A 12336-nucleotide genomic window follows, 5' to 3' on the forward strand; every position below is an offset into this window, starting at 1 on the left:
GGTCACTCCTGCCCCTTCCAGTCTACCTTCTGCTCAGGTCTCTGAGAGTGCTTTTAAACACAGGAATCAAATGGCTTCACCCTCCTCTGTAAAATTTTTCAGTGGCATCCCAGGGCCCTGAGAAACAAATTCCAAATCTCTGTAGTCTGGACCTTGCCTACCTCTCTGCCCTCGGCCCCTGCTCCTCCTCCTCTCTCACCAGGTTCTGGAATATGCTGTCCTTCTGGCTGTTCCTCTTTTTTGGCTTTCAGATATGTGGATACAGGTGACTGGATTCTCCTCCTTCTAGAGCAGTCTCCTCCTGAAGTGGGTCTTCTCTGGACCCTCCAGCTCTATCACATCACCCAGGGTGGGATGAGAATGTGGCAAATCTCTTCATGTTTCTGTTGCCGTCAAGTGACAGGGGCCAGAGGGGACGTGCCTGGGTTGGGTTTGCCCCTCCCCTGCCCCTGGTGTCTCCTCCCACCTCTATGGTGGACTCACTTCCACTCAGTTGGAACAGGCCTAGCCTCAAAGGTGTGTGGCAACCCTCCCTGAAACAGGCGGCCACGAGGAGCTACATTTTAACAGCCACAAACTAGCACAACAGCACCGTCTCTATGGTGACAGACAGCCTGAGGCTGTTCAAGACAGTACAGCGCTCTCTGTTAGCCAGAGTAGGCATTGACTGGGTGAGGGAGAAGCAGCAGTTTGAATGGAGTCTGTTCTGTTTTTCTCTTAATCTTCCCTAGTCTTCCGTATTCACTGGAAAAGCTTCTGAGAGGACTAGTCTCCAGGAAAGAGGGAGATCTTCCCGAGAAAATGCAAATATCTTTTACTTTTCTGCTTAAAATCCTCCCACGGCTTCTCAACTCACTCAGAATAAAATCCAAAAAACTCAGAGCGGCCTCCAAGGCCCTAAATGATCTGCCCTTCCAACCCCACCCATGGTACCTCGTCAGTCCACGCACCACCTCTTGTTCGCTAACTTCACTCTGCTCCAGCCACACTGACCTCCTTGCCTTTCTTTGAACACGCTATCAAGTCTCTATCAGAGCCTTTCGACTTGCTGTTCCCTCTACCAGAAACACTCTTCTCCTGCATACGTCATGGCTTGTTCCCTCTCTTTGTGGAGATCCAACCTAAATGTCTATCATACACACGCTCACATTTGCCCATCTTCATTGTCTGTCCTCTTCTCTGCTTTATTACTCTTCATAGCATTTACCACCATCAGACATTTTATTATGTCTTTTTTGCTTCTTGGTATCATATCTTTCTCCCCACCTCACCCCCACCTGGCATATAGCCCCATGAGCTATAGGAACTTTGTTTCGTTTACTGCTATAATCTCTAGAGCAGCAAACAGTGCCTCACGCATAGTAGGTGGTCTAAAATTTATTTGCGGGAATGAATGAGTAATGGAAAAGGGCAAGCTTCTGGGATCCTCATCCCAGCCTCCCTCCTTGTCCTGTACTCACCTAGGCCAACCCAGAAAGATGAAGATCAAGGTGCAGAAGGAAGAATGCTTGGCCAAGGATTCAGGAGGCCTAGTACCTGGGCTTTTGCACTTGCACGTAACCACTTCAGTAGTGTGGTTTCTGGGCTAAAAATATTGCATTGGTTTTATATTTGAATCCCTTTTGAAACTCACTCTCTACCTGGGTGATCTTTTAGAAATTAATTCCATCTTTCATAGCTTCTCTTTCCTTATCTGTGCAATAATGAAAAGAATACCTACATGCCAGCATATCAGTTGAGATGAGATAAATATAGCCAACAGTGTAAGGAAGTTACTTTATTGTCATTCAGGATTTTTCATATCAGTTTTCCTGGGAGTATAACCATCGTTATTATCCCATTCTTCCCATCCCAGAATCATGGGTTGGAAAATCCTGTAAAATTCTAGGAGCTGACTTTCAGAGGAAATTTCTGTCGAGAATACCAAGGTCCCTGCTGTGGCAATAACCTTGGGCAGAGTCTCCACAGCCTAGGTGCGGGGCTGACACAAGTCAGGGATAGAGCAGTAGACTTCAGAAGTCTCTGAAATTTCTGGCTTTTGGAAAGACTTTGTAATGAATGTTTACTTTTTCTTTGTCCCATCCACCCCCCCTTTCTTTTCCCATTTCTTCTAGCAACACTATTCTTCTTTCCTTTTTTTTTTTTTAAATATTTTATTTATTTTTGAGAGAGAGATAGAGACAGCATGAGCAGGGGAGGATCAGAGAGAGAGGGAGACACAGAATCTGAAACAGGCTCCAGGCTCTGAGCTAGCTGTCAGCACAGAGCCTGATGCAGGGCTCGAACCCACGAACCCTGAGATCATGACCTGAGCCTAAGTCAGACGCTCAACCGACTGAGCCACCCAGGCGCCCCTCAGATTGGGCTCATTTAGTCCCACCACCCTTTCCCTACCTCCTGCCACAGGAGTGAGCACATGACCAGGTGACACCATGCCCCTAGCCACAAGGATAGGTTCAGGGCTGGATATGTGACTGAAGTCCTACCAGTCAGAGACTTTGCTGGGACTTCCATGCCAGAGCTATCAGGGAAGACTTGCTTGTTCCTCTGGAGTTGCTGAGTATGTGAGTGTGGCATCTTGCTACATAAAGAAGCCTATTCAAGAACAAAGTCAAATAGAGCCACTATGTGAGGAGAGAAACCCAGCCCTGATGACATAGTTTGAGCTTTTAGAACCATCCATGTCTAAGAGCAGCCCCATCTCTTCCACTGAGTGACGTGGTGGCTAACCTGAGTTAGGTCTCTGTCACTTACTATCCAAACAATTCTGACTAACACAGAGCTACTTGCATCCTGTCTACACACTCCTGCAACCCGGGAGCTGGGACCATTGGACCCTGCCTCTAGCTGCAGACCCTGCCTTTGATTCCGATCTGAACTTGGTTTTGAGGGACTACAAAAAGCTAACTAGTCTTATTTCCTTTATAGACAGCCCCTGCCCTGCACTCCAGGCTCAATAACGGAAGCCCCATCTTATTTCATTGTCCTGGCTCTTTGCCTTTTCAACCCTTTGCAGACTCTGCACCTAGAAGTCCACGGCTAGACCCCACTACCTGCTGCTGTATATCTTGAATATTACCTGGAACTGTCTGGATTTCTGCCTATGGTTCATACCAGTCCCATTTGATGCAAATGGCTAATCTGAGACCTCATAGTATAATGTAAGGCAGCATTTCCTAAGCTGTCATCCATGGGACTCCATTCCGTGAGATATAAGTAGATATTCCATTAACATAAAGGAAAAAAACAAAGCTGCCAATATTTTTTCTTTAATTTTATATTTTAAAATATGAAAAATGGAATAGCGTTTTACATAGAGGTTGCCTTCTAAAGTCAGTACTTAAGGTAAAAATCATGTCTTGTCAAAATTGCCTTTGGTTAAACCTTTAGCTTGTCCACAAAGCATAGCAAACAGACCTTCTACCTTCCAACAAGTCCATCAGAGCCCGTTTTGTCCTCCAGCTCTGGAACAAGCTGCTTTTATACCAGTTTTATTCCAGGTAAAGGTGAAAGAGGTGGCTTATTTGGGGGGACATGTTGGGTGGAGAGTATGGATTGAGCTTCACAGGCAGGGTGCAAGGTCGTCACTCTGTGAGAAGGGTGAAGGAAAAGAGACTGACTGAAGGATCCCCAACTCAAGTACCCACCTCACGCTTAGTCTGGGGCACCCAGTCACTGACTCATCTCAGTGTTTAAATTATGCTGGCACTCCAGGCTCCCGCGGAACATGTATAACTGAATTTGAGGGACTTAAATGCATGTAAGGTAAGAGTCCCCCATATGAGAGAAAAGCATTTATCATTAAAAGGCATTCTCATAATAATCTGTTCTTATGTATACAATAATCTGCTTTTAAGAAATTGTGTGCCAAGAATACCAGGAAATTGAGTCACCGGTTACATGGAATCATGACACGTGATCTACCTACTGGTGCATTTACTAACTCTGCTTTTCATCAGTTCTATGATAGCTGGCTTAAATAACATGTCTTATTTTAGAATTTAATATGTGTTTATTATTTAGTATTTGTTGCATAGTAAATATATGAATCAAATCATGACAATCCTAGTAATACTATTAGTAAGAATTAACACTTGGTAAGAGCATGCCATGCACCAGGTATTTTTCAAGCAACTTTACATTTAGTAACTCATTTAATTCTTACAACAACTTTTGTCCTCATTCTACAGACAAGGAAACCAAGGCTCAAAGACGTAAAGAATTCAAAAAAATTTTTTTTGATGTTTATTTTTGAGAGAGAGAGAGCACAAGTGGGGGTGGGGCAGAGAGAGAAGGGGGACAGAGGATCCAAAGCAGACTCTGTGCTGACAGCCTGATGTGGGGCTCGAACTCCTGAACCATGAGATCATGACCTGACCCAAAGTTGGATGCTTAACCAACTGAGCCACCAAAGGCACCCTGAAGTGAAGGATTATTGAATCCACATTTCCAGACCTCAAATCCCAGGCATTTACTTTGACAGTCAAATTAGAGAATGTATATGAAAGTGACTATTACATTCAAAAAGATTTTTTTTACCCTTTTTTTATTCAAGTATAATTAACATAGTGTTGTATTAGTTTCAGGTGTACAATACAACGATTCAAAAATTCTTATACATTTCTCAGTACTTATCAGGATAAGTGCACTCAATCTCCTTTATCTATTTCACCCACCCCCCTACTGGCCTCTCTTCTGGCAACCACCAGCTTGTTCTCTGTATTTAAGTCCGTTTGTTTGCATCCCTTTTTTCTTTGTTTATTTGTTTTGTTTCTTAAATTTCACATATGAGTGAAATCATATAGTAATTGTCTTGACTGATTTATTTCACTTAGCATTGTACCTTCTAGGTCCATCTATGGTGTTGCAAATGGCAAAACTTCAGTCTTTTTTTATGGCTGAGTAATGGTCCATTGGATATATACACCACATCTTCTTTATCGACTCATTTATCAATAGACTCTTGAGTTGCTTCCATATCTTGACTATTGTAAATAATGCTGCCATAAACATAAGGATGCATATATCTTTTTCAAATTAGAATTTTCATTTTCTTTGGGTGAATACCCAGTAGTGGAATTATTGGATCATATGGTAATTCTATTTTTACAGCTTACTTATTTATTTTGAGAGAGAGAGAGCACACGAGCAGGGGAGGGGCACACAGAGAGAACCCAAAGCAGGCTTTGAAGTCCGGTGTGGGGCTGGAACTCATGAACTGTGAGATCATGACCTGAGTGGAAATCAAGAATCAGATGCTTAATTGGGGCGCCTGGGTGGCTTAGTTGGTTAAGCGTCCGACTTTCGCTTGGGTCATGATCTCGTGGTTNACTAGCTGAGCCACCAAAGCGCCCCTATAGATAATTCTATTTTTAGTCAAAAAGATTATTTTTTTAAAACAGCTGCTATTTATGGAGCTCTTACCCTACGCCAGACATCAATAAGTGCTTGTCATGCCTTTTCTTGTTTAATTATGACAATTATGAGCAGATGCAGAAAGGAGGCTCAGAGAGGTTAAGTGACCTGGCCAAGGAAACTTCACCAGGATTATAAAATAGGCTCCTCTAACCCTGAGCCTGTAAACTACACTGCCTGCCTCTAGAGATGCAAGTTTTTATCATTATCATCACAAAGAGCAATGGGGCATTAGTCTTTATGTAACCCTGAATCAAAATCACAATGAGAACCACTCACAGATCACTAGGATGCCCATGATCCAAAAAAACAGACAAGAACAAGTATTTGATGAGGTTGTGGAGAAATGGGAACATACATTGCTGGTGGGAACATGAAACGGTGCAGCCTCTTCGAAAATAGGTCGGTGGTTTCTCAAAAGGTCGAAAATAGAGTAACTAAATGATCTTTCAGTTTCACTCTTAGGTACACCAGAGAACTGAAAACATGTTCATGAAAACACATGTACCCTGATAGTCATAGCACCATTTTCTAAAATAGCCCCGAACTGGAAACAACCCAAGTGTCCACCAAAAGAAAAGAAAAAAGTCTATCCATACAATGGAATATTACTTGTCCATAAAAAGGAATGAAATAGAGATGCATGTTCCAACATGAATGCACCTTGAAAATATGATGCAGGGGCACCTGGGTAGCTTAGACGGTTAAGCATCTGACTCTTGATTTTGTCTCAGGTCATAATCTCACCATTTGTGAGTTCCAGCCCCACACCCGCCTGGGGTTCTGTCTCTGCCTCTCCCCCACTCATGCTGTCTCTGTCAAAATAAATAAACTTAAAACAAACAAGCAAAAAGAAAGTGAAAGAAGCCAGACACAAAAGACCACATACTGCGTGATTCCATATGAAATGTCCAGCACAGGCAAATCCTAGAGACAGGGTAGATCAGTGGATCACCAGAGCTACAGGGGAGCAGAAGGGTTGGGAGTGATGGCTAAGGGATGTGGAGTTGCTTTTGGAGGTGATGAAAATCTGAAATGGATTGTGGTGATGGCTGCACAACTCTGAATATACAGAAAACTGCTAAATTGTACACTTTAAATGAGTGAGTTGTATAGTATGTGAATTATATCTCAATAAACTTAAAAAACAAAAACAAAAATGAGCAAGAGGCAGGGCTTTCCTGACACTGGAGAGGACCTGGTTACATTGACAAGTCTGGTCCTATTCCTCCCCAAAGCAGGGATGACTCAGACAGATGCCACCATTATTACCAGGTGTGCCCCGAATCCTTGTCTCCTCCCTAGGAATCCAGGGTGTTGCTCTCTTTCCCACTTTTCCCAGGCATGCCCTGTCCAGCTCACCCTGGCAGGCCTGGGGTAGAACCCCAAGTGTGGCTTTGCCTCTTGTGGCTTTTTCCTGCAGCAGACTGGCACTGTTTCACACACACACCACCACCACCTGCAGCTGCCTCCCCCCCCCAGCCCCTCCCACCTCCAGCCCTTTCTTGCCATGAGAAAAAAGCCTCAGATTTAAAACCACGTGGAATTCAGGATGTGCACCAGAAGCTGCACCTTGAAGTTTTTTGTGCTGTCAACCCCTGCAGAAATTCAGGGTCATCCCCACATCCCACTTACCTAATGTAGGAAAAGACAGTCATCTGGAAGATCCACTTAATGGTGCCATAATTCATGCTCTGGATCCGGATGACTTTGTTTGTCTCATACTGGAAAACATCATTACAGCTGCAGCAGGCTGACATGGTGAGAGGCTCACAGTCCACAAGGGTCTGGACCAGGGCTCAGCCTTCCCAGAGCAGCCACAGTAAGCCCACCAGGAAGAGGAAAATGGAACATCCGGATTCTTAGCAGGAGCCTTTAAGTTTGAGTTCCTCCAATGACGTCAGAGTGGGGGCGGGTCCTGGCAGCTGCCCCAGATGTGGCTGGGGATAAACAAGAGAAGCAAAGTCCTACAGGCCTGGCTGGCAGATAACCCTGCCCCGGCCGGCCTCCCCCAGATGCCTGCACAAAGATGGTGTTCAAAGGAAGGGCATTTTTAGAATTCTGCCTTATCTCCTTTTTTCTTTGGCTTTTTTGGACTCATTTCAGTTGGGGGAAAGGGGCAGCCCTTCAAATGTCAGGAGACCCAGTGCTTCCATTGTGACTTAATAAAGGGGCCTAGATCTTTCTGTTGCCTCAAGGCCCACTCAGAGACTGACTGATTCATTTCTACAACCCTTTGTTCAGCCCCAGATGTCTGTGAACACTGGCTGAATGAAGGTCTCCCTCTCACACTTCCTCCACAGCACACTGGTCTGTAGATGGTGGTGGGGGGCATCAGATTTGCTGGGGCTGGGAAAGGAAGAGCACTTTATTTCTACACTGGATATTTCCTGAGTGACCCTCTAGATTCACTTTCTGCCCTCTCTTGTGCCCCCTGATTTACACTCATGACTAGGCCAATCAGCCTAAGACCATCAGAAACAAACTTACCATTCAATAAAACTAGGTTTCCTGACTCATTCTGTGAGAAAAACCTTGTGCCAGAGGAGCTAGGGGCATCATCAAAGGGACAGAGCTATCATAGGATTACAGGGAATAGTGGAGTTTAGATTAGCTTTGCATAAAAACAGATTCTGATAGGCTCAAAGCAAAGCAGTCATCTTCTGATCAGGATTGCAGAGATCAAGGGCCCTGCTTCCTTGGAAGCAATGAAGCTAAGATGGATGTTGAATATTGTATCTGGAAACCCTGTATCCAAAGCTCTGTACCTGAGGTGCAGTTTGAGGCTGCTCCTCTATGGCAAGGTGACTCAGATCCTCCAGCCAAAAGGGGAGTATTTCATTCTCACTGATGCAATTTCCAATAGCAAATTTTCTGACAGTTTATTATTTTAGAGGATATTTCTCAGAAAGCAATAATCACTCAAAAAATGGGGATGGGGGTACTACAATACACCTAACATACCCTTCAAAACTCTCAAGATCATCAAAAACAATGAAAAACCTAATAAATTGTCACAATCAAGAGGAGGCTAAGGAGACACAACAGCTAGATGTAATGTGATAACCTAGATAGATTCCTAAAACATAAAAGGAACATCAGTTAAAAAACTAAAGAAATGTGAATAAAATATGAACTTTAGTTAATATTAATGTATCAATATTGATTAATTATAACAAATGTGCCATACTTATGTAGGATGCTAATAATGGAGGAAACTGGGTATAGGATATATGGGAATGCTGTGTACTATCTTTGTGATTTTTCTGCAAACTTAAAACTGTTCTAAAATAAAAATTTATCTTTGAAACAAAAAAGATTGGGGGGCAGGGCTGGTATTATCACTTTGCAGGTACAGTGAAATACTGTTTTGTGTTATTTTTGCGGCTGACTTTATCCATTACTGCTCTTCCAGAGTGCTAAGTGGCCAAGCCAATTTTTACTTCTGCAGTCTGAGCTAACTTTTACTTTCTGACTCATGTGAGCTACCCAGGGGCTACCTTACCTCCTGGCTCTCAGTTCAGGAGACTGGAGAGCAGGAGAAAGGTGAGATAAAATGCAAATTTTCTTGGCCCTTCTCAAAAGTGCACATGGCAGGGATCGTGGTCTTCTAAACTCAGACACTGATCTCTCATGCTTTTCCCTCTCCGCTTCCTCAGCCCTCTGTCCACTATTTCTCCCACCACCACTTCATGGATACTGTTCTTCATAAGCTTACCAATAAGTTATCAGTTGCCATATTTAGTGATATGTTGTGTTCCTTATTTCACTTGACTTTTGGACCAACACCATGTACCACTCTCTACCTCTTGAGCAATTTCTTCCCTTGATTTCCATGACTTGCTGGGGCCACTTCTAGTTTTTTGTCTTTACTTCTATGACTCTTTGTCTATCTTTCTATGACTCTTCTCCTTTTATGTGTCAGTTCCAGCAAATTCTGTCTCAGCATTTTTTATATTTCTATCAGTCATTACAGGACAGGTTATGTTGCAATAACAAACAGCCCTCCCAAATCTTACGGCTTAAAAACAATGTCATTTTATTTCTCATCCACAATAAATATTCACCATGGGTCACCCGGGAGGCTCTGCTCATTGTAGTCACACAGAAAACAAAACTAATGGACAGCCACTATCATGAACTCTGGAATGAGAAATCTGGCAGGTCTTAGAGTGGCATTTAAATTAGAAATGATTCATTCCTGTTGTCCCTAACTCATGGATCAAAACTAGTCACTTGGCCTCAGGAATTTGGTCCCAGGGAATCAAGAAATACCATCTTGCCCAGAAAGAGCAGCAGCAGAAGTATTTGGTAAATTGCACTAGTAACTTTTGTATCTTCTCCCTGGGAGATTTCATCCACACACATTCTTTTATAATCACCAAATGCTAAAAGAAAAGGAGATGGAAAGAGGGGTACTTGTGTATATCATGTGTTTAACCAGGCATGGAATATAGCTGGAAATAGGACCTACTCCTAATTTGGGGGTCCAGGGCAGTGGAGTCCCTTATTCAAGGTTAAGAATTTCAAAATGGCAACAGCAGAGCATTAGACCAAGCTCAGGTCCCTTTTAAGTATGGGTCCTTAATGGAACTGCACAAGTCCCGTGTCCATGAAGCTGGCTGTGTCTAGAAGAATGTATAAGATGGTCTCTGGGGAGAGAATTCAGGGATTAGTCAGTGTTTGTCAAGCGACTTATTTCTTACCTTTCTATGAAGTTTTTCTACCATACTCATACATTCCGTTTTAAAAATCTGTATCTCCAGACCGAATCTGCCTTCTGAGCTCCACAGCGGTACAGTCTACAAACCCCCATATCTAAAAGTCCCATAGACACTTAAAATCACATCTTCAGAATGTCACACTTCCCCACAAAATAATAGTGCTTGTAAGGACTGATTAGAGGGAGAGAGTGGAGACCCAGATGTGGACTACTTTCCCTCTCAGCTCAGCTTGAGTGTAGAGGGTGCTTTTTAACGGAAGATGTAGCATCAAGGGGAGACTGGGAGTGAGGGTTAGTTAAGATGGAAACATTTGAGCCATTCAGAGGTGTTTAAAGGGGACTGTCAAGAATGGTGGTCTCCAGAACATATTAATAGACATGGAAACTAAAATGTCCTGCTCCGCGGTTACACTTGCCGTTTGTCTGAGGCTGTGCGGTCCTGCCTCTGCCTTACCTCTCTGTGTACCCACTGTGCATCTCTCTAAACAGTGGACTTCCCTGCTGCTCTGAGGGCATGTCACCAAACAAGCCCATCACAGCAGCCAGGTCGGGTTGGCCACCGTTCCTGTACACCTACCGCTTACTGCTTAATTCTGGAGTCCCAGAGGAGTGACTCTGGGTCACTATTTATCTCTGGTCCAATCAGCTTAAGGCTGTGGGCGGGGTCACAGAACAAACTGTGTCTGGGACCCGTTGGGGATGAGTTGGGGGGGGAGGGGGAGGGGAGCAGCGTGGGGAGAGGGAGGAAGGCCTCGAAGGAAAGAAAGAAGCGAACGAGAGGGAGAAAGAAGGGCAGCTCTCAGCAAATAGAGGCTCCTAGGCTGGGAGACTCAGGTTAACTACTGCTCTCAGGTGGGACAACGCGGAGGCAGTCACCCAGGTTCCCAGAGGTCCCTGGTGGGATTGAGCCCCAGATGCCTACAGCAGCGACCTGTTCTTGAACGTTTCTTCTATTAGCTGCCCTCCCTTCCTGTCCCATTTTCCCACCGCCCTTCCTAGCCTCATCTCCCAAAGAAACTACTTGCCTGAATCCTTGTCTCAGGGTCCACTTTGCGGGGAAACTCAAGTCTATTTCAACTCCCTGTGGCTATTGTTAAGGAGTCAGGAATGTATCCTGAGAGCCACAGGTGGATTTGTCAGCAGAGTTGTGACACCTCACTTACACTTTAGTAAAAATCACTCTGGCTGCACCGTGGAACGCAGAGTGGAGGCAGGGGATCTCCCAGGGAGAGAGTATAATGACATGGAGGGGGGCTGAGGACAGATCCCTGAAGGATCAAACACCAAGGGGACAAATAAGCATCAGGGAAGGTGAGGAAAGCCAGAAGGGAGTGTATACCCAGAAGCCAAAGGAAGAGCTATTCACCAATAAGCCAGTAGCCACAGGAGATGGCAAGAGCAACATAAAGCAAGGGCACTAGTGAGGAAACTGACAGATAATTTAATGAAACAGGATAGAGGCAAGTATTGAACACAAAGATAAATGAGTACTTAGCCTATGACAAAAGCATTTAAAACCAAAGAAGAAAAATTACTCAAAATATGATTTCAGAGCAATTGGCTAGCCATTTAGAGGTCGGTGGAGGTAGGAGGTTGTGGTATTCTAACTTTTTATATTTCAAAAGATGTGTAACTGTTTGAAATGTGATAGAATGATAAACAATGAGCAAAATCAGGGGCGCCTGGGTGGCTCAGTCAGTTAAGCACCTGACTTCGGCTAGGGTGATCATCTTGAGGTTTGTGGGTTCAAGCCCCTTATCGGGCTTTGTGCTGACAGCTCAGCCTGGAGCCTGCTTCTGAGTCTGTCTCTCTCTCTCTCTCTCTGCCCCTCCCCCACTCACACTCTATCTCTTTCTCAAAATTAAACATTTAAAGAAAAAAATTTTTAAAGAGCAAAATCAGCTACACAAAGGTACATACAAGTGACTCACCATTCTGTTTGTGTTGCGCACATTCTGCATTTCAGTAGAGAATACAAACAAAGATAACTGGATTCCTTCTGAAATAACTGACACCACACTCTCACCTGGCTGGTGTTTGGGTCCTCCTTCCACCAGACTCTGTGTCGGAGTCAATACTAGTGTGGATTTGCAGTAACGATACTATGAAGGGAGCCTCTTATTCTCCTTCAGGAGTATAATGTTTGAGCCAGGATTCACTGTGGTTTTTTTCTTGGCACCTGGAGCTACTAGGGAAGG

General features: G+C 44.1%; 1 protein-coding gene across 6 annotated transcripts in view; it reads right to left on the reverse strand.

Annotated features, from left to right (window-relative positions):
* P2RX7 (purinergic receptor P2X 7) overlaps window positions 1-10774 on the reverse strand; it is a 49735-nt gene extending 38961 nt beyond the window's left edge. For 2 of the 6 annotated variants that reach the window (XM_077747910.1, XM_077747904.1), the window contains exons 1-2: window positions 10122-10465; window positions 7051-7355 (exon numbers count right to left, since the gene is read on the reverse strand). In XM_077747910.1, coding sequence (XP_077604036.1) covers window positions 7051-7175 — 125 coding nt within the window. In that variant the 5' untranslated portion in view covers window positions 7176-7355; window positions 10122-10465. The other 4 variants (XM_077747908.1, XM_077747906.1, XM_077747907.1 and 1 more) reach the window with 4 other exon arrangements.
* Window positions 10775-12336: the final 1562 nt, after the last annotated feature.

Source organism: Crocuta crocuta, unplaced genomic scaffold, assembly GCF_008692635.1.
Source record: "Crocuta crocuta isolate KB4526 unplaced genomic scaffold, BGI_CrCroc_1.0 scaffold29, whole genome shotgun sequence".
NCBI lineage: Eukaryota > Metazoa > Chordata > Mammalia > Carnivora > Hyaenidae > Crocuta > Crocuta crocuta.